The following is a 22,216-nucleotide window of genomic DNA, read 5'->3' as shown; positions in this document are numbered from 1 at the left end:
TCATGTACTTGAAAGTTAAGACAGTAGATCTTAAGCCTTCTCCAAAAACAAAACAAAACAAAACAAAAGGTAAACTCTGCGAGGTGATGGATGATGGGTGTGTTGGATGACCTTATTGAGTCTTCCTTTCACAATGTGTACACGTATCAGATCATCACATTGTGCACTTTCAGCTCACACAATGTTGTATGTCAACTGCATCTCAGTAAAGCTGGCGAAAAAGGGGGAGGAGCTGAAGAGGTGCTGGAGGGGAAGGTGGGCAAGGGGCCTCCCACCCTCTGGGAACGGGCCAGGGGCCGAGCTTCTAGGATAGTGGAGCCTGGTTGCAATGCCATTGCCAGCACGCAACAGGACCAACTCAGGCCCCCTGAGGACTTCTGGGGGGCACAGTGGGTGACAGCCGTCTGCCTGGTTCGTGAACTTCTGCAGTGGCTGGAGCCTCGTGGGGGCGTCCCTGGGGGTTCGAGGTGAGTAGGACAGAGGGGGAGGGACCACAGACCCCTGCCAGGAGGGGTGGGGGGCGCAGGAGGTGCTGAGGTCATGGGTGGGGAGCAAGCCCGCTGGAGGCCAGGGAGGAAGAGAATTGTCACTGGGGCTACCAGCTCAGCCCGGGTCCGTGCCCTGCATCCCCCGCAGCTCCTTGCTCCTCTGGATGAGACTTCACACCTGCTCCGCCTTCTGCCAGCCTCAACGCCCCGCTCACTCTCAGCTCTGATCTTGCCTCTGATTTCAGTGAGAGTCACAGTCCAGAGGTGGTCCTCCTCCCCCCGTTAACCCGCCAGCCTGCCTGTGTCTGCGGTCATGTCCTCCGACTGCCCTTCCTGTCAGCGAACAGGCTGTCTCATGTCTGATGGCCTCTGACCCAGACGGGGCAGCACATCCTTTCTCTTGCATCTGGAACCTGTCTTTCTATTGAGTCGTTCCAATCGGCACACAAGGTCCAGTAACGTCCACTTCCTTAAATAACCCACAAAACTCCCTTCATGGCCTGTGTCTCCAGCTATTGTTCCACGTCTCTGCTTTGCAGGAAAACTCACCCAACAGGCTCTGTCCACCTGCTGTATGTACTTCCTCATGAGCCATTCTCTTTAATCCACTCCCCTCAGCCTGTTTCCCACTCGTCTATGGAAACTGCTTTTCTCAAGGGAACGGGCACATCTGTCTTTCATGCCAGTGATTGAATGTCGGTCCTTATCGCTCTGGATCTCTCCGCAGCGTTTGGCAGATGACTGATTTCTCTCTGGACACACGCCCCTCCCGTGGCCCTGGAGCACTGGACTCCGCTGTCCTCCCCTCTGAGGGCTCAGGCCGCTCCTCTGTCTCCCTGTCACCTACTCGGCCTTGCCGAGCACCCCGGGGGCCTCTTCGCTCTGTCGACACTACTCCCTCGGTGGTGGCGACTGCTGCTTCAGGCGGGGGTCTGGCATGTTCGAAGGGACTGTCTAGCGTAAGTCGTGCAGGGCGCAGCGAAACCTCGAGGGAGAGGACGCTGCAGAAACAAGGGGAGGGGACAGAACCCTGGACCCGGAAGGAGAAAAAGGAGGGTGGAGAGGGCGCCTGACAGGAGCTGGGACCTTCATTTAGGGCTTGCAGCCCACCCCAGGTGGTCAGTGGGAGGGGCTGGGGGATGAAGACCCTGACTTCAGCCTTTCCTCCCTCCACGTGCTCACCGTTGGCCCAGCAGAAGCGGGAGCCAGAGGTCGAGGGAATGAGCTGTGTGGTCTACATGTAACTGGGCAGGACCCTGCGGGCTTTCCCAGGGACAGACCACCCTGTGTCTCCCGCCTCTTGTTTGTAGAAAAGCTTTAGCCTCCTAGGCCTTTCCCATATCCAAAGAGCAAATGTAATCAGAGAAGTGAGAAAATGCGGAAACAAAGGAAAACAGACAATAATAGCTTAATCATAGAACAAAGTCCAGGACCTTAGTTTCTCCTCAAGGGCTATAGATAACATCCTGAGCCATACCCTTGGGCTGTTTTGCAGCTGCTAAAACCCCCACCAGGTGGGAGAGGCTAACTGCATGCTGCCCACCAGCACAAAGACCCCAGATCCGCCGGAACCAGAAGGGTTATTATGGTGCTGATTCTCAAAATACCATCTGGTTACCTCACCACCAAGCCATCAGAAGGACAAGCTGATCACGCACCCGCCACACTCTCCCTTTGCCTTGCGTTTAAAACCCCTTCCCAGAAAGCCTTTGGGGAGTTTGGGCCTTCTGAGCAATAAGCTGCCCACTCTCCTTGCTTGGCCCCATGTTGGATGCCTTGGAATAAATGCCGCACTTTCCTTCACCACAACCCAGTGTCAATAGATTGACTTTACTGCGTGCAGCCAGGCAGACCCAAGTTTGGTTCGGTAACAGGTCCGCACACGGCACAAGGTGGGCAGGGTGGAGAGGGTGGGACGGTCAGACAGGAAGTATTCACACAGCTTCCAGATTCACGTCTTCAGCTGTGACCTCTCCTCTGAGCTTCCCTTGTGATATCCAACTGCCTACTCAACATCTCCACTTCTATGTTAAATGCAGAATCCTGTGACCAACAAGCTCTTCCCTCATCTCCTGTCTCAGTAAGGAGAATCAGTCCACAGTTGCTTAGGTAAAAAACTAAAAGCCTCCATTTCCTCTTTCACATCTCACAGCGGACACATCAGCGCTTCAGTCAGCTCTACAACAGGGCCCCTGTGCGTCGTGCCCCTGGTCCAAACCGCACCACCTCTCTCTTGGGCTTCTGTTAAAATCTCCTAACTGGCCTCCCCGTTTCTCTCTGTGGCAGGCCTGTCAGCAGCCTCCCCTGCAGCCTGCCCTTCCACTCCCAGCTGAGTGAGCCCTGATTTTGTTTGGAGCTACTGTTTGCCCACCTCCGTGGACGACGGCAGTCCTGCTCCTCTTTGCCATACGTTCACTTCCCCATCCTCGTTAAGCCAGGAGTGGTACATGGCCCAGGTCTGCCCAGTGGAGTTTAAAGAGAAATTTGCTGGGGAGCCTCTGAGAAACCTTTCCTTTGTTATAAAACGATGTTGTATGTTTTTTTTTTTTAATGGATGTCCTTACAGATGGCCAATAGGCACATGAAGAGATGCTCAGCATTGCTAATTATTAGAGAAATACAAATCAAAACTACAATGAGATACCACCTCACACCGGTCAGAATGGCCATGATTAAAAAGTCCACAAGTAACAAATGCTGGAGAGGGTGTGGAGAAAAGGGAACCCTTCTACACTGTTGGTGGGAATGCAGATTGGTGCAGCCACTATGGAAAACAGTATGGAGCTTCCTCAAAAAACAGAATAGAGTTGCCATTCAGCAGTGGGACTGCCAGCAGTCCCACTCCCGGGCATATATCCAGAGAAAACCATAATTAGAAAAGAGACATGCACCCCTATGTTCATAGCAGCATTATTTACAATAGCCAAGACATGGACACAACCTAGATGTCCATCCACAGATGAATGGATAAAGAAGATGTGGTACATATATACAGTGGAATACTACTCTGTCATAAAAAAGCATAAAATAGTGCCGCTTGCAGCAACATGGATGGACCTAGAGATTATCATACTAAGTGAAGTAAGTCAGCCAGAGAAAGACAAATATCATATAATATCACTTATATGTGGAATCTAAGATATGACACAAATGAACTTACCTATGAAACAGAAACAAACTCACAGACAAAGAGAATAGACTTGTGGTTGCCAAGGGGGAGGGGGTTGGGGGAAGGATGGACTAGGAGTTTGGGATTAGCAGGTGCAAACTATTTTTTTTATATATATATATATGTATAAATGAGCCACTTTTCTCTATAGGAGAAACCAATACAACATTGTAAATCAACTATACTTCAATAAAATAAAATTTAAAAAATAGATGTCCTTTTTACACCTGCCTGTTCCTTCCTATCTGAGATGGTGGTGTAAAGACATGATGTCTCATGCTGTGGCAGCCACCTTGGGCCGTGAGGCGACAAGCATGAGGACAAAACGTGCAGGTGGTGACCACAGGAGGGAAGAGGGATAGGAAGAGTCTGTGTTCCTGAAATAGCATACTTTATGACTTAGTAAGTGAGGTTAAAACTATTGTATAGTCACCGACACGTGGGAATTGGGTTGCTTACCTCTGAATACATCCTAGGTGATGCACACACTGTACCCCTGCAATCTGTTCCCCAGCAGCCAGAGGGATCTTTTTGGAACAGGAGTCAGATGACCACCTGTCTGCTCAGAACTCTGCTATGACTTCCCATCACACTGAAGACAGAAGCTGGAGCCCAGATCTTGGCCTGCATGGCCACCCCAGGGTCTCTGCACTCAGTGTCCTGTCTCACTCTACAACATTCAGGTCCACTCAAGGATCATTTCCTGAAAGTTGTCTTCCCTGACTGGGTGGTAGAAAAGCCGCTCCTCCCCCACCCCCCGCATCCTTATCTCCTTGTTCTGTTTTCACAGCGCTGCTACCTGGTGCTGCTGGCAGTATTGATTTGCTGTCCGCGTGCTGGTGGAAGGGACACTCGCCTTACCTCCTCTGCCACTGACTCAGGAAAGCCTTCTTGTTTGAACGTTGTGAGGACCAGATGAGCAAATCATGTGTGAATCGAGTAGAACAGTGCCTGGCGCAAAGTAAGCCCAGTGTGAACATTGCCGTTCCTTGTATGAGGATGTCTTCTCCGTGAAGGCAGAGCTGGGAGCCTAGCACCTGGCACCTAATAGGGGCTTAGTGGAGAGGCTGGTTGGCTGGCTGGATGAATAGCATACAACAGGCTCTCTTTAAATTTTTATTGAAGGAATGGTGGAACGCAGGAATCTCTGAATTGAGGTTTTGGAGCTGATTCGGTGTGTGGTGATGGCAAAGCCCAGGATACGATTGAGGGCGGAGGGGCCCCAGGACAGAGCTGTGCATCCTGAAAACCCAAGACCAGGGAGTTGAAAGCATCCTCTATACTGATGTCGAAGACCCCGAAAGGATGGCAGGAGAGGGCCAGGAGCCAACATCTTCTTGGAAGAGGCCGGTGTCCGCAGCGAGGGGGAGGGGAGTAGGCGATGTGGCCGCTGGGAGGAGCGAGGTGTGGAAAGAAACGTGGGGAACTAGGGGCCTCCCCCTCCCCCCTTTGGGCTACAGCGTCTCGCAGCTGGTGATGCCTCCTGGGGGGAAGGAAGGGTTCATTTGTGCCGCTCAGCAAGCCGTCGAGGACTCCCAGCCCCGCCCAGCTCCTGGCCTGAGCCTCCCAGTTCAGCATCTGGCCAGCGGCCGGCCGGGCGTGAGGCGGGAGGGCGCACGCGCACCGCTGCCGCCCAGCCCGGGCGCAGCCCAGGAGGACCTGAGGGCCGAGGCGCAGCCCCCAGGGCCGGCTGCCGGACCCGGCAGGGGGACAGGGCGGGGGCGGCCAGCTGGGGGCGGGGCGGACGCGGATTGGTCGGGCCCTGCCACGTGACCGGCCCCTTATAGGGCGTGGTGCGGGCGGCAGTGTCGGGTGCGGCGGCGGTCGGCCGGGCGAGGTCCCTTGTGGGTCCGGCGGCTCCGCGGCTGCTCCACTACGAGCGCCAGGCGCGCCCCGCGCCCTCCCATCTCCGCGGGGCCGCCGGGCTGGGGGATGCGCGCAGCGCCCGGGAGCCATGGTCCGTTTCGGGGACGAGCTGGGCGGCCGCTATGGGGGCGCCGGCGGCGGGGAGCGGGCCCGGGGCGGCGGGGCCGGCGGGGCGGGCGGCCCGGGCCCTGGGGGTCTGCAGCCGGGCCAGCGGGTCCTCTACAAGCAGTCGATCGCCCAGCGCGCGCGGACCATGGCGCTATACAACCCCATCCCGGTCAAGCAGAACTGCTTCACCGTCAACCGCTCGCTCTTCGTTTTCAGCGAGGACAACGTCGTCCGCAAATACGCCAAGCGCATCACCGAGTGGCCATATCCTGCCGGGGGCCGGGCCGGGCGGGGACCGGGGGCCGCCCGAGGTCGCGGGGACGGCCACGGGTGCGGCGTCGGGCGTCCGCGCCTCGCCGGGTCTGGGAGGGGCGGCCTGGGCGCGGGGCCCCGGGGCGGGGGCCGGTCGCGTGCGGCGCCCAGTGGCCATTTTTCCCGGGGCTGGAGGAGGGTGCGCCCTGGGGAGAGGTGCATCGGGTCGGCTCGGCGAGGAGGGGGCGGGGCGGATTCCGGGCCCCCTCCGCGCGCAGCGTGTGCGTGCGTGTTTGTGTGTTTCTGTGTGTGTGTGTGTGTGTGTGTGTGTGTGTGGTCGTGGTGGCAGCGGCCGCGGGAGCGGGGTGGACGCTGGGCGGAGCCCCCTGCCCCTGGGCTCGTCCCTTCGCTTCCACGGTCCGGGCGCAGAGCGCGCGGCCAGCCTGGAGGGCACCCGAGGGCCAATCGGTGTCTGTGTAGGTGTGAGCACCCGGGGGACGCGAGCCGGTGCGCGCGCCTGGCTGCAGGTGCCTGTGTGTGTGCGGGCATAGCATGAACCTGGTGCTGCGCGTGCGTGCGTTCGGGACTCTCGGTACATGTATGCTCACGTGCCTGTGTAGGTACATGTGGCTGCGTGTGTCTTTAGGGGGGAGTGTGCGCCTGCGCGGGGTCCTTCCTCCAGCCGCGCGCTGGGGGCCCACAGCCCCCTCCCTCGGGGCGCGGGAGCCGGGCGGAGCCGCGGCGGAGCCGCTGTCCGCGGTGCTGACGGCCGCGGGGACGTGCTGAGGGGCTGGTGGCCGCGACTGCGGAGGCGCCCGTCGCGGCGGCCCCGAGGATGAGGGCGGGAAGGGCGGGGTGGACTCCGGACCCGGTCATTCTCAGCCCCTCCGGAGGCGGCCTGGCCCCGGCTGCTGCACTGCGCGCTGTCGGCCTTGGCCTCCTCGCCTCTCTTTGGCGCCTCCCGGCCGTCCTTAACCCACGCACTCCGTTTGAGTACATGATTCTGGCCACCATCATCGCCAACTGCATCGTGCTGGCACTGGAGCAGCACCTCCCCGACGGAGACAAGACGCCCATGTCTGAGCGGCTGGTGAGTGCGGTGGCGGCCGGCCTGAGGGCGGGGCGTGGGGTGGCGGCAGCTTGTCTGATTCCACGACCCTCTGAGGATCCGTGACTGGGCGCAGCTTCCTCGGGCAGGGTGGTCTGGGCAGCTCCCCCTCTTTCAGGGTAGGAAAAGGATAGGACCCGGGCAGCTGGCGCTTGCCTGAAGGGCCGGGAGAGCGGGATAGCCAGCTCAGCCCCTGCTGGGGAAGGGTGGCTTGAGAGGGGCCATTTTAGCCCGCAGCTGCTCTGCCCAGCGTGCCGCCGCCACCCCTACACCTGTCCAGTCCACACGGACTAAGAAACTAAGAGCTAAAGCTGGGGTGTGGGAAGGGCGTTCATAATGGCCCAGGTTAAGGAGGGTCAGGCTCCGTGAGTGGGGTGGGGGCTAGCTGCCCACCCTTCCCTGCAGGGCTGTGATAGTCTTCGGCCCCCGGGGTGCAGCCCTTGGTCTCGGGACCGTCAGCCTCTCCTTCAGAGCTGTCTTCCCTGGCTCTGCTTGGAATCCCTTCCCTGTGGTCCCGCCACTTCCCGTGGGAAGCACTCCTTCCCAGCCTTTCTTCCCAAACGTCCCGAATATCGCTTCCACCCACTCTTGCCCGGAGCTCCCCAGACCCCTGTGGTTTCCCCTTTTGGAGTACAGAACCCACAGGAGCCAGGATGCCAGGTCAGGGTGTCTGGAGGTGCTGGGGCAGAGGGAAGGGTGCTGCTTGAGGAGGTGAGCCCCATTTCAAGGGTGAGGTTATGTCCCCTAGCCCCAGCCACCCCAGCTGCCCTGGCCCCTTTGCCTGGGCTCGGTGTGGGCTCCCAGGGGCCTGAGAGACTGAGCTTCAGAGCAGAGAGAAGGAAGAGTAGCTGTGGGGATTGGAGAGGGAGGCTGGGGCCTGGCTGGAGAGCCGCCGGAGGTCCTGAGGTCCCGAGGAGGAGACACTTCTGGGGGCGCGGGCGGCCAGAGGCCGATGCCTCTTCTCCACACCCTGGCAAGTGACCACTTCTGTCCAAGCTCCTTCCCTAACTTCAGTGGAGAAAAGCGTTGATGAAATAGGGCCTGTTCAGCGCTCTGCGTAGGCCTTGAACTCCAGGCAAGGCGTGGTCACATCCCTAAGGGAGTCCAGCAGGGGTGGGGCCAGAGGGAAGCAGGCCGGGGGAGGGGTGGGTGCGGGGGGCAGGGAGGCCAGGCTCCGGCAGCAGGCCTGAGTGGGCCAGCTGTGTGTCCAGCCACGTCTGAGCTCCTGCCTCACAGGTGAGGGAGGGTTTGCTTTGTGGTGATGGGGTTCGGTACACTTGTCGGAGTTGGGGGCTGAGCTGTTGGGAGAGCAAGCAGAGTGTGCCCCCCGGAGGCTGCTGAGATGGATGGGAGGCCGGACACAGCGGGCCTGGAGAGCAGGCGCCCTGCGCCCCAGGGCTTAGGTCTGGAGGCTGCTGCCGCCAGCGGCTGGGAGGGGGCCGTGTGGCACAGGGGCGGCCTGGCCTGGGGTGGGGCCTCCACAGCTCCCTGTCTCTGGGGGCTCCGCTTCCCACACACACATCAGCTTCCTGAGTGGCCTTCAGCTGGAGCCCTGCCCTGAGCCAGCCCTGAGCCAAGTGTGATCAAGGATGGGGCTGGGGGAAGAGCTGTGAGGGAAGGTCTGGGGAGGGGTCTGGGGAGGGGCCCCGCCCCATCTCCTGGCGCTGGCTTACTCTTCTTCTGTGAACATCTGTTTGCTGGGGCCCAGCTGTTAACCCAGGGCAGGTGGTCCGCAGCCTCTTCTCTCGGGGAGAGGGGACCCTGCAACTAAACCAGACCAGAAGCCTCCGGGGAACGATCCTTCGTGAGTCAGCATCAGGGTGGTAGGACAGGAGAACTGGGCCACCGTGGACGCCAGGCTGAGGGTGCCCCAGGTCAGATGGGAGAGCCCTGGGGGGCCAGGCTTCTCTGGGGAGGAAGGCTCAGGCCGCTGGTCCTGAGTGGGAGCTGGCAACACCCACAGGGAGCCAGTCTGGCCCTCCGCTCCCCTCCCCTGCAGCCCCGGGAGGCTGGTCCCTGGCCCCGAGGCTCGACCCCTCCCTGGCGGAGCAGCCTTCGGAGGACAAGTCCTCCAGTGGCTCCCACAGTCCTGGGGGCAGGACCTCCCCGCTGCCCCTTTGTCCACTCCTGTGTCTGTGGTCTGCACTCAGGCTGTTTCCCATGCTGACCCTCCCCCTGTGTCCCCGTTGTCCAGCTTGTGGGGTCACCTGCACAGAGGCTCTGTCTGCCACCCTTCCCAAGTGTGTGGTGCCCCTGGTCACTCTCCACGCCGCCTGTGTGTCTTCTCCCTGAGTCCACGCAGCTCATCCCCACTGTGCTCGCCACCAGGGCCCGGCCCGTGTCGGCCCTGCCCTCTCCCATCCCCATTCTTTTCTCACACTGTTCCCTCCGCCTGGAATTCCTTTCCTTTTCGCCCAGCTGGGTGCCTCGCCCTCCAGAGGCTCCCTGAGGCGCGGCCATGCTCGCTTCCACCAAGATGTGTATGTTTTGATTATCCAGAAGGTGTGTGTTGAAGGAATGCGTGGGTCCTGGGCTGTCCTCTAGGGAGTTGGGCCGTTGTCCCCATAGCGGTTCGAGCTCAGGATCAGACCCAAGTCACCTCTGGGTTAGGATTTGTCTCTCCCTCTAGCAAGCTGTGAGTCTCCGGCCCAGTTCCTGACCTCTCTGTGCCTCAGTTTCCTCTAGGATGGGGATGATAATAGTGCTTAATGCATGTGGGGTGTTATAACGAGCATTGTCCTAGTGATTGTGGGAAAAACCCCCCAATTCTCTTATTGCTTCCCCTGCTGCAGGGCTTCCGGGGGTGGGAGCCCCCCCTTGCTATTGTGATCGGGTGTCACTGGCCATGGGGACAGGGCCACCTGCCCTGGTAGGGAAGCTCGGCAGAGGGCAAACAGGCCCGTGATGGAAGAGCCGAGTCTGTGGGTGGTGGGGGGTTTCCTCGCCTGCCACAACCCCGGCGGGGGTGACCTTGCTCTGCGCTTCTCCTCAGGACGACACGGAGCCGTACTTCATCGGCATCTTCTGCCTCGAGGCCGGGATGAAGATCGTTGCGCTGGGCTTCGTCCTGCACAAGGGCTCCTACCTGCGGAATGGCTGGAACGTCATGGACTTCGTGGTGGTCCTCACGGGGTGGGTGCTGGGCCCGGGCTGCCCTCTGCGAGGGGCGGGCTTGGGCACGCTGGAGGCCCCGGCTTCGTGCTGGTCCTCACGGGGTGGGTGCTGGTGGGACGGGCATTGTTTCTCCCCAGGAGGCGCCTGGGCTGTGATCGTGGCCGAGGGGCCGTCGACGGTGCTCTGTCCTCGGGCGAAGCTTGCTTACAGAGCTGCTGGTGCCGTGGGCAGGTCACCAGGGCAGGGGAGGGCTCTGGGCCTTATTCTGTAAATCCTGGGCTCCAGCCTTGCCTCTGTCGCCCCGTGATCTGGGGGGCTCCTGCCTGAAGGGTTCTCGGACGCGGCTTCCTGGAGCTGTGCTTGGGTGTGGCCGCGCCGGTGTGTTGTCACGGTGTCTGGTTCCACGAAGGAGCTTAATCAGTGTGTCCTGCCGCCCACTTTCCTTCTCAGGCGGACCCTGACAAGTGCCAGCTTGTGGTTTCCAAACAACCCAGGAGATCGAGAAAGTCGCCGTGGGCTGGGCTGCTTTGAGAGTGGGCGGAATGCCCTGCTCCTCGTCGTGGAGGCCCCAGCCTTCGGGCCAGGGTGTTTCCGTTGGCCTGATGGGTATTCAGGCCTCTGCGCTGCTCCTCTGGCCAGTAGAGGCTGAGGCTGGGGCTGAGCTGCTGTTGCCCCGGCTCTGGGCTGGGGTTGGGGCTGAGCGCCTGGGTGTTCGCTCCACAGGACCTGTTTGCACAGCCCAGGTCCCAGAGGCCCCGCCCCGGCGGACTGCAGCCTCGGAGCCCCACTGTGGCCCAGAACACTCCTTCCAAGGGACAGGAGGCTGTGGCCAGGTCTCTGTCCTGTGCTGCATGTGAGGACACACAGACTTGGCTAAATGGCCTCTGGGCTCCCGCAAGAGGCCCCCCACCCGCCCCGTCCTGGGGGGCCTGCCCCGCTGTCTGCTCGAGCTGCCGGTGGCCTGGCCCCAGAGCTGCCTGCAGCATGCCCGCCGTGGGCCAGAGTCGAGGTGGCCTCGCCTTCGGAGGGTCTCTCCCTGGAGGTGACGGAGGGGCCGGTGGGCCTTGTGCCTCAGCCTCCCTTTCTGTCTTTGCACCAGCCTGTCACCGGCTCTGACGGGATGGATGCCGCTGAAATCGGATATAATAAGCTTTCTGGGAAACTTGCCGTTTTCCTTTCATTTTTCCTAATGACCGAGTAGGGAAGGGAGCGGGCAGCCTTCTGCTGGGAGCCGTGCGGTTCTGTGGTACGGCGTGCGCCGTCCACACCCGCCTGCTGCCCTCGGTGGCGGTGGCAGCAGGGGCTTTTACAGAAAGCCCTCTGGGGTCCCACCGATGTTGCTGGTGGGGATCTGGTGGTGGGTGTGGCCCCTCGGAGGGCAGGGTGCTCCCACAGCCCGGTGGGCACTGCGTGGGCTGTCGAGGAGAGTCGCTGGCTGTTTACATCTCTCTCCCTCTAGATGTGAATCCCTGAGGATAAGAAGAGCGTCTTATTTTTCAGGGTGTCCCCAGAGCCTAGCTCTGGGAGGGCCCCCAGGAGGGTGAGGGAGCATCTGCTGAATTAATGGGCTATTGAAGCTAGGGTGCTCTGTGCTTGGGCCAGCTGGGAGCTGGGCGGGACGGTGGGACCCTGCCTCTGGGGGTGCTGTCCGTGGTGCTGAGTGTTTGGACTGCTGGGAGCAAGCCGGGGAGGCAGGACCCCTGGGTCTTCCAACAAGCGTGTCCTGATTCCAGGTCCAGGGAGCCCCGTCCTCCTGTGAGGGCTAGGAGAGACCTCCAAGGCTGGCTGCTCTCTCTTGCCATTGACCACACTCTCCGGGGCACAAGAGAGAATAGGATGGGCTCACTTTCCTGGGAGCCCCAGCAGGGGGATCCCAAGGGTCCCGAGACCTTAACTCTGCCCCCAGCCCGGACTTGGAGATCCTGACCTCAGTCCGTCTGTTTCTCCACCTCGTCTTTCCTACCTCTCCTCGCTTCTGCCTTTTCTTCACGTGGGCCCCTCTCCTACCCCGCCAACCTGTTTCTGTCTCTCTTTCCCTCCCTCCCTGTCCCCTTGTCTTGTTCTCTTGGCCTTTGTCTGCCTGTTTCTGATCTTCTCTGCCTCACTGACCCTTTATCTCTTCTTTGCCATCTCGGTATTTCTTTGCCTCTCGACGTCTCTGTATCTCTGTGTCTTTTTGCTTTTTCGCTCCCATTCTTCCCCTGTCTATTTCTCTTTCTGCCTGTTCTGTGTCTCTCATCCGGGTCCTGGAGTCTCCGCTCTTGCTGGAAGTTGGCACCAATGGTTTCCAGGCTCCCTCTCTCTGCACCTTGTCCCCAGGGGTGGCGCTGGGTTGGGAGGGGAGCCCCCAGATGGGGGGGTGATCTATGTCCCAGAGTCACGTGCGGGAGCTGCTCTGTTGCTCCTGGTTGCAGCACCCAGGGACTCGTGACCTGTGTGTGTACTCGTGTATGCGTGCGCATGTGCGTCTGTGCATGTGTGTGCACCTGTATGTATGTGCACGCGTGCACGTGTATGTGTGTGTGGTGCGTGATGGAGGGAGGCCCTCGTCCATTTTGGGGTGAGTACTTGCCCCAGGGAACCCGGGGAAGAATGCCTAACTCTAAGCCCTCCTGAGCTGAGGTCCCTGTGGGTAGCCATGGCGGGGGGTGGGGACATTATTTCTTGGTCCCTTTTTAAAAAATTAATTAATTTATTGGTTTATTTTTGGCTGCGTTGGGTCTTCATTGCTGCACGCGGGCTTTCTCTAGTTGCGGCGAGCGGGGGCTACTCGTCCTTGCACTGCGCGGGCTTCTCATTGCAGTGGCTTCTCTTGTTGCGGAGCACGGGCTCTAGGCACGAGGACTTCAGTAGTTGTGGCACCCGGGCTCAGTAGTTGTGGTGCACGGGCTTGGTTGCTCCGCGGCATGTGGGAATCTTCCCGGACCAGGGCTCGAACCAGGGTCCCCTGCATCGGCAGGTGGATTCTTAGCCACTGCGCCACCAGGGAAGTTCCCTACTTTGTTGTTTTTAATTAGGGTTGACTTAATTGGTGCTCAGAGGGCCGGAGGCCCATGGTGGGGAGGGGAAGGGCTCTGGCCGGGGAGGCCCTGGTGCTGACTTGTCCCCAGAGGCCAGCTGGGCTCCCTTCTGCTTCTGAGGCGGGCACGCAGGTTGTGGGAGGGCCCCGATGGAACGAGGGCCCCTCCCTGCATCAGGGAGGCCTCTTAACCTCATATACTCACCTGTAGACTGTGCCCGGGTGCACTCTTGGCATTGCAGGGGGCACAGCATCTAGTCCTGGCCACGGAGCCAGGTGAGGGGCTGTCCTGCCTGCCGCCCTCTGCCCTCCGTCCTGTCCACGCGTTTCCAGCTCCTCGAGCTGCCCTCGCCTGGCACTGCCCCGCCCACTCACCAGCCCTTGATCACTCATTTATTCAGATTCAGTGAGCCTTTGCCCGGTGCTGAGGAGGCAGCAGTGAACAGGACCCCCAGGCCCCTGCCCTGTGGGCTGTGTTTCTGGGGGACCCAGTCTCCCTGCCCCGCTCTGTGTCCTCTCGGTGCGCAGAGGGTCGGCAAGGGCAGGTCATGGCCACATCACGGTGCCTGGGGGCAGGTGTGCCGTGGAGACCGCTCCTTCTGTGACAGTACTGTGCTTCATCTTCCCATGTAGGAAGGGGGTTAAGGAGAACACAGTGTGGACTGGGAGGCTGTTGCTCGGTGTCGGGGGGTCAGAGAAGACTCCGTAGTGAGGTGACTTTTGAAGGATGTGAGGGGATGAGCCATCTAGATATTTGGGGAGAGGTCTTGGCTGGTGGTGTCAACACCAGGACACAGGTGTATCCGTGGCCTTTAGTGCCTGAGACCAGACAGGATCCCCAGGGAATGGGGAGTTTGGAGGAGAAGCTGCCCATGACTGAGCCCCGGGACCCCAGAGTTGACACGTTGGGACTGGCCAGTGAGGTGGGTGGGGACGGTGTTGAGGAAGGGGGAGCGTGCTCTCCTCGGGCAGGAGCAAGGGGAGGATGGATGGCTGAGTGCGGCGGTGGGCGCCGTGCAGGTGATGGGTTCTTCCGAGGGCTTGCAGGGGAAAGCCCTGTGGGAATGGGCAGGGTCCGTGGTGAGCACCTGGGGCAGCTCTTCCACCTTTAAGGGAGTTTTACAGCAAAGCCGGCAGAGGACTGGGCAGTGGCAGGAGGGAGGGGAGGGGCAGAGGGTTTTATTAGGTGGGGGCCGGAGCCTGTGTGCAGATGGGCCAGGTCCGGGAGGCGGGGGCTAGCGGTGATGCAGCCGGAACGCTGGAGTGATGTCCTAGGTGGATGAGGGAAGCTAAGGTCCAGCGTCCTGGAGTCCACGCTCATCTCTCTGTAACAGCGGGAAACCGGAGGGTGAGCTGAGTGTGCGCGCTGGGCTGTCGGATGAGCAGGAAGGGCTGGGGCCGGAGCCGTCCCCTGACTCTGCATTTCCACTGAACCCGGAAGCTGGCTGTCATCTGAGGCTGGAGTGGGAAGCAGGTGGAGTGAGATGGGGCGACGGGGGGAGAGAGTGAGTGCGGAGTACCTTCACCTGCCTCGGCCTCTCACCTTCTCCTCGGCCCCGTCTCTAGTCACCTTCCCTCCTCCGCCCGTTGACCATCTGGCTGGCCGTCCATCCACTTGTTCGTTCGTGTGGAAGGTATTTGTCAAATGCTCTGGTTGCTGGGGACACGGCAGTGGACGTGGAGCTTGCGTCTCCCGGGGACACAGGCGACGCACAGCTCTTGCCACGCAGGGCAGTGAAGCAGGAGGCCGGGGCGGGGTGGGGGTGAAGTTCCCCTTCACGGGGGTCAGGGAAGGTCCCTAAGAAGGACCTTGAGCAGAGGTGTCCTGAGCTGGGGGTGGGGCAGAGGGTGAGGATGTGGGGAGGCCGCGGGGCCTGCTGGGGGGCTCCGGGCGCAGGGGCCGGTCCTGGGGGGGGAACAGTGCCCCAGGGAGGCCATGGGGCTCGGACTGGGGTGGAGCTGCAGGAAGCACTGGTCTGGTTGACTGTCCTCAGGAAACCCGCCGGCACCCCCGAGTGTGGCACCCGCATCCCCAGCCTGTCTGAGGCTGGTGTGTCCCCACGTCACCACCTCCGCCCTCCCCGTCCCATCAGCAGCCCCCAGCCCACCCTACGGTCCTGAGAGGTTGATGGCAGCTGGGAGTAGGGGCAGCAGCAGGGTCCCCTCAGACCCCGGGGGCCTCTCTGTGCTGGCAGAGGGCCCCAGAATCCCGAGGCCATGGGTGTTCCTGCCCCTGTCACAGCCCCAGCCCCAGCCCGGAGCTTTCCTCGGGGACAGCAGAGAAACGTGTCCCAGCTCAGACAGGTGACTCCCCAAGGGGACGTTTCCAACCACAGCCTCTCATTTCACTCCAATTACAGGAGTGAATTTCTTTCCAGGACATGTAATTAGAGCTCAGGGTCCTCCCTCCCTGGCCTGGGCGTCCTGTGGGAAGCGGAAGGTGGAAGGCCAGCAGGCTGGCGCCGCCTAGGGAGAGGAGTTTGTACTGGGCGTGGACGCGAAGTTGGTCAGAGGGCGCAGGAGAGTGCTCTGGGGAGGCCAGGCCACGGAGGACACCGCCCTGAGTGAGGAGGGGCCAGCAGGTATGGGCCAAGGTGCGCAGTGACCCTGTGTCCACGTGTGGCAGCCAGGGACGCTGTGCCTCACCATGGGTGACGCTGTATCCAGGTTTGAGGTGACTAGGGACACCGTGTCTGAGTGACCAGCGGCAGTGGGTCTGGACGTGGGCTGACCCCAGTGCATGTCCGAGCGTGGGCACCAGAGCTCACGTTCAGGGCTGGGGCCGCCGCACGTGGGCCCCTCCTGCGTCCTGTGACTGCAGTCCTGCAGGCGGGGTCTGTGATGCCTGGTCAGGTCGGGGGTTTGCTGGACTTTCTCTTCCATCCCCACCTGAGGCTGGGAACGGTTGGGACACAGGAGGGGCCTGAGTTCTGACAAGCGGCCCCCGGAGCAGCAGAAGGAGGCTGTCTGGTCCCCATTATTACGCTCCAGGCAGCATCCCCGAGGCATCACTGATGATTCAGAGCAGGCCTGGCCCCAGGGCTCCGCAGGCCTCCTGTGCTGTGTGGCCGGGTCGGAGCTGGGTGAGGGCACCCTGTGCCCGGCCCCTAGGCGCCTGCCTCCTGACACTGGCCGCCCACGGGGCCTGTAGTCCCTGGGGACAGGCCCGGAGCCCCGTGCTGGGTCGGGTGGGGTCCGCCCTCACGCTCGCCGCTTTTACCCCCTGCCTGTGCCTCTGCCCTCCTGTCCCCCCCATCTTCCTCTGATTTAGGGCTCTTGTCACTCTCCTGGGGGGTGTGGGGAGCCGGAGCCAGGCCCCTCCTGGCCGCTGCCTGCAGACCCCACCCCAGGTGTTGAGGGAGAGGCCCCTCTGCCCAGCTCCAAGGGCCTGGGGATCCTGGCAGGACAGGGAGCGCAGGCTGTCCGGCCTCGGACCCGGAGCTCAGCTGAGGTGTGCCGCGCTGCCGGCTCTGGTCCCGGGTGCTGGGCCCCCTGGGGCTGCCGCCACCTGGTGCCCACAGGATGCCAAGCCCCGAGTGCCTCTGAGAGGCGGCCCGGGGCAACTGCTCACCTATCCACGCATCCTGTGCCTGGTGCACCTGCAGAGGTCACAGGAGGTCAAGTCCATGCCTGGGGAGGGCGGGAGCGTTCGCCCCTGGGTGGTGGGTACACCTGCAGCTGCCTGGGCGCTGTCTTCCTGCTTAGCTCCAGGCGGCTCCCCTCACCCCCACTTCACACCGCTGAGCCCAGAGCTGCAGACTCACCTGGAGGTGAGAATGGTTGCTAATGTCTCCTTGGGTTACTAGGCCTGGAGCCAAAGCCAGTCCCTGGCCTGGGGAAGCGGACGGGAGAGCAGGTCCTTCTCGGGATGGGCAGGCCAGGCCTCATCTCCACCCAGGGCCTCCCCACCGCCTGCAGCCCATCTGCACTCACACTGACCTGGAACTCGCAGGTCCCGCTGGTCACCTGTCACAGGCCCCTGGGTGTCCTCTCGCTCACGCAGCCAGCGCCTCGCTGCTGCCCCACTGTGCCCCTCTTTCTCTGGGTCTCAGCCTCCCCCCAGGGGGGCCACTCTCAGAGCCGCCGACACTACAGCCCCTCCCGGAGAGAAGGAGCCCGTGTGCGCAGCTGGGCCCCTGCTTCCTGCGGGATGGGCTGTGCGTCTGTCTTCTCTCAGCTCACCCCACCTTCCCCACCTGGCGGGCCTCTCTGCCCTTTTCTCGCCCCAAGGGGCTTCCCTACTGGCTGGCTCCGTGACAACCCATCCCTGCTGATGGACGTTCCCCCCGAGAATTGTTAGTTCAGGCGCTGTAACAGAGGCCACAGACGGGGGTCGGGGGCTGAGACAGCAGACGTTCACCGTCTCACCGTCTGGAGGCTGGACGCCCGAGATCAAGGCGCCCACAGGGTTGCTTTAGGCGAGGCCCTCTTCCTGCCTGTAGGCGGTGGCGTTCCCACTGTGTCTTCACGGGACTGCTTCTCCGTGTGTGCAGAGGTCCCTGGCTTCTCTTCGTGTTCTGTTAGATTCATCCTATTAAATTAAAGCCCATCCTTATGACCTCGTTTAAGCATTTACCTCCTAAGAGCCCCATCTCCAAATACAGTCCCTCTGGGGGTTAGAGCTTCACACCGGAATTTGGGGGGTGGGGGTGGACACAGTATCGTCCATGAGAGGCTGTGCTCAGACCCCAGGCTCCTCTGATGAGCGTCCGTTGGCCCCATTGCCTCGGTGCCCCGGTTCCCAGTGTGCAGCAAATACTGTGCGATTGGAATCCAGCTGGGAGCGCAGGGAGCCTGCCCCGGCCCCCATGGGCACAGGGTGCCACGTGACTGACCCTGGGCGATCGTGTGGCTCCAGGCCCGGCTCTGCCGTGGCTGCCGTGTTGTGGGCCCGGGTGGGACGCCTGTAGGGCCAGCGTCTTCCTCCCCGCCTCACCTTCCGCTGACCGTGGGCCCTTTCTCACCCCTCCGGGTCTGTTGTCAGCCTCCCGGGCCTGACAACACACAGCAGCACCAGACACTGAGGACGTGCTGCAGGCAGGGCTGCCCGCCCACCCTAGGACCCCCTCCAGCCTGGACTGGGGCAGGGGGCGGGGGGCACTGCTGAGCCCGTGGGAGGTCCGGGCGTGTCCTGGGCATGGTGAAGCCTCCGGTGTGAGGGTGGGAATCCCTAGGGAGCCGCCAGCACTGCCACCCCCTCTGCCTGTGGGCCCTGCACCTGCCCTCTCGGGCCTGGGTTCTGAGGGTCCAGCGATGGGGAGGGGATGGGCGTGAAGCAAGAGCTTCCTTCTTCCCATCACCTAATCAATTCTGGGACCCAGTGTTTCCACTGGGGTACAGTCTAAGGCCGGCCAGCCCCGCAACACACACTGATGCAAGGACACAGCAGAGGCACGTGCGAGACCCCTCCAGCCCCGTCCCTGCCCGCATGGCCTGGACTTGGTCTCCATGACGGGCTCTTTCCAGGGGGTATGACCCCTGGGGTGGTGCACTTACTTGTGCTTCTCTGGATCCCCAGCCTGGGAGGTGGGCAGTGGGGGTGCAGAGCCCTCTGGTGAAAGCACCAGAGCAGGTGGGCAGAGGGAGGTGGGCAGCGTGAGCTCCTGAGACATGGAAGGGAGAATGAAAGATAGACGCTGACTCTTCCATGAAGTTTCCTGTGTGCTGGCTGGTCAGCTAATGTAATCATCCTACAGCCATCCTGGGCTAGATGCTGTTATTAACATCCCCTTTTAAAAAACTGAATATCTTATTGTGAGCTGATTGTAGATTTACAACATGCAGAGAGGGCTCTGAGGGTAATGTCCTGTGAAGCTAAGATGTCGACAATGGCACAGTCAAGACGCAGAAACTCCATCCCCACCGGGACCCCTCCTGCTGCCCTTTTGTATCTGCTCCCACTTCACTCTGATCTCACTGCTTCTCAATCCCTGACAACCACAATCCAGTCTCCAGGTCCATCATTTTGGCATTTTAAGAACATTATGTAAATGGCATCGTGCCTTTTGGGGTTGGCTTTGTTCACTCAGGATGATTCTCTGAGGATGACTGAATCACACTGTTGCATGTGTCTATACTTTGTTTCTCTTTACTGCCCGTTGTCTCTTTAACTATTCACCTGTTGAGGGACGTGTGGGTTGTTTCCAGTTTTTGAAATATCACCCACAAGGCTGTTCTGCACATCCATGCACAGGTTTTGTGTGAACATAAGTTTCCATTCCTCTGGGATGAACGCCCAGGAGTGCAATTATGGGGCCGTATTGCAGTTGCATATTTAGTTTTTTAACAAATTACCAAAGTGTTACCCAGAGTGGCAGTACCATTTTACATTTTTTAAAATTCCCACCAGGAATGTATGAGTGCTCTAGTTTCTCCATATCCTCACAAGAGTTTGGTGTTGTCACTGTTTTTTATTTTAGCTATTTTGATAGGTGTGCGGTGACACATCATGGTGGTTTCGATTTGAATTCCCTTAGTGGCCAACGATGTTGGACATCTTTTCATGGACTTATTTGCCATCTGTGTCTCCATTTTGGGGAAGTGTCAGTTCATGTATTCTGCTCAGGTTCTACTTGGATTGTTAGATACTAGTCAGCTTTCTCCCAATCTGTAGCTTATTTTTTCATCCTCGTAACAGGGACTTTTGCAGAGCAAAATTTTGAATCCTAATGAGGTCCAGTTTATCAGTTTTTCCTTTTATGGATAGGGCTTGTGGTTTTGAGTCTAAGAACTCTTTTCAGCCCTAGGTCATGATGATTTTCTCCTATTTTTTTTCTGAAAGTTTTATCATTCTATATTTTATGTGTAAGTCTGGGATCCATTTTGAGTTCGTTTTGTGTCAGGAGTGAGGCTGAAGTTGAGATTCTCTTTTGTTTGTTTTCTTCCTGTGCGTGGCCACCCGGTTGCTCCAGCACTTGCTGGAAAGCCTGTACGGTGTATTTCCCCCGCTGAGGCGTTCTGTGTCTCTGCCAGCAGTCAGCTGAGCATGTCTGTGTGGGTCTGCTGCTGTTCTGTAGATCCGTGTGTCCATCCCGCCACCAGTTTCACACTGTATTGATTACTGTAACTGTTTAAGTCTCAAAATTGGGCAGACTCATTCCTCCCACTTTATTCTTTTTTTAAAAAAAGTGTTTAAGAGTAAATTTAAAAAAAAACTGTTTAAGCTATTCTAATTTCTTTGCTTCCATATAAATTTGGGAATAATCTTGTCAATGTATATGCAAAATCTTCACAGGAATTGTATAAAACCTGTGTGTTAATTTGCAGAGAATTGTTATCTTTACTATGTTGAGTCTTCCAATCTGTGGACGTGGTATGTCTCTCCATTTATGTAGACCTTATTTGATTTCTTTTTTTTTTTGAATTTTATTTATTTATTTTTTATACAGCAGGTTCTTATTACTCATCCATTTTATACATATTAGTGTATATATGTTAATCCCAATCGCCCAATTCGTCCCACCCCCCTCCTTTCCCCCCTTGGTGTCCATACGTTTGTTCTCTACATCTGTGTCTCTATTTCTGTCTTGCAACCAGTTCATCTGTACCATTTTTCTAGGTTCCACGTCTATGCGTTAATATATGATATTTGTTTTTCTCTTTCTGACTTACTTCACTCTGTATGACAGTCTCTAGGTCCATCTACGTCTCCACAAATGACCCAATTTCATTCCTTTTTATGGCTGAGTAATATTCCATTGTATATATGTGCCACATCTTCTTTATCCATTCATCTGTCGATGGACATTTAGGTTGCTTCCATGTCCTGGCTATTGTGAATAGTGCTGTAATGAACATTGGGGTGCATGTGTCTTTTTGAATTATAGATTTCTCTGGGTATATGCCCAGTAGTGGGATTGCTGGGTCGTATGGTAGTTCTATTTTTAGTTTTTTAAGGAACCTCCATACTGTTCTCCATAGTGGCTGTATCAATTTACATTCCTAGAACAGTGCAAGAGGGTTCCCTTTTCTCCACACGCTCTCCAGCATTTGTTGTTTGTAGATTTTCTGATGATGCCCATTCTAACTGGTGTGAGGTGATACCTCATTGTAGTTTTGATTTGCATTTCTCTAATGATTAGTGATGTTGAGCAGCCTTTCATGTGCTTCTTGGCCACCTGTATGTTTTCTTTGGAGAAATGTCTGTTTAGGTCTTCTGCCCCTTTTCTGGTTGGGTTGTTTGTTTTTTTAATATTGAGCTGCATGAGCTGTTTATATATTTGGAGATTAATCCTTTGTCCGTTGATTCGTTTGCAAATATTTTCTCCCATTCTGAGGGTTGTCTTTTCGTCTTGTTTATAGTTTCCTTCACCGTGCAAAAGCTTTTAAGTTTCATTAGGTCCCATTTGTTTATTTTTGGTTTTCTTTACATTACTCTGGGAGGTGAGTCAAAAAAGATCTTGCTATGACTTATGTCAAAGAGTGTCATTCCTATGTTTTCCTCTAAGAGTTTTACAGTATCTTATGTGATTTCTTTCATCAGTATTTTGTAGTTTTCAGGATTCAAGAGCTGTGCATGTTTTGTTAGATTTACATCTAAGTTTTTCTTTTATTTTTGCATGAGTACAAATGGTATTATATTTAAAATTTCAGTGTCCACATGTTCACTGCTAGTATATAGAAAAACAGTACATTTTTGACTTCTAGTACTAAATTGAATGAGAGTGGACACCTTTGCCTTGTTCCCAGTTTTAGGAGGAAAACATTCAGACTCTCCCCATTAAGTATAATGTTTGCTGTAGGTTTTTTTTTTTTTTTTTTGCGATACGCGGGCCTCTCACTGTTGTGGCCTCTCCCATTGCGGAGCACAGGCTCCAGACACGCAGGCTCAGAGGCCATGGCTCACGGGCCCAGCCACTCCGCAGCACGTGGGATCCTCCCGGACTGGGGCACGAACCCGTGTCCCCTGCATCGGCAGGCGGACTCTCAACCACTGCGCCACCAGGGAAGCCCTGCTGTAGGTTTTTGTAGATGCTTTTTATTACATTGAGGCAGTTCCCCTCTATTCCGTTTTTTCTGAGTTTTTTTGTCATGAATCAGATTTCTTCTTGTTAGTATCAGATTTCATCCAGTGCCCTTTCTGCTTTGGTATG

The 22,216-nt window shown here is 58.2% G+C and overlaps 1 protein-coding gene across 2 annotated transcripts in view; it reads left to right on the top strand.

The window, feature by feature from the left end:
• Positions 1–5,611: 5,611 nt before the first annotated feature.
• The window catches only part of CACNA1B (calcium voltage-gated channel subunit alpha1 B), a 193,062-nt gene continuing 176,457 nt past the window's right edge, over positions 5,612–22,216 (top strand). For both annotated transcript variants that reach the window (XM_060153244.1, XM_060153245.1), the window contains exons 1-3: positions 5,612–5,895; positions 6,868–6,973; positions 9,984–10,123. In XM_060153244.1, the coding sequence (XP_060009227.1) occupies positions 5,612–5,895; positions 6,868–6,973; positions 9,984–10,123 (530 nt within the window). The remainder of the gene's footprint in view (positions 5,896–6,867; positions 6,974–9,983; positions 10,124–22,216) is intronic.

Source organism: Lagenorhynchus albirostris, chromosome 7 (assembly GCF_949774975.1).
Source record: "Lagenorhynchus albirostris chromosome 7, mLagAlb1.1, whole genome shotgun sequence".
Lineage (NCBI taxonomy): Eukaryota > Metazoa > Chordata > Mammalia > Artiodactyla > Delphinidae > Lagenorhynchus > Lagenorhynchus albirostris.
This window is presented reverse-complemented; position numbering and strand designations above follow the sequence as displayed.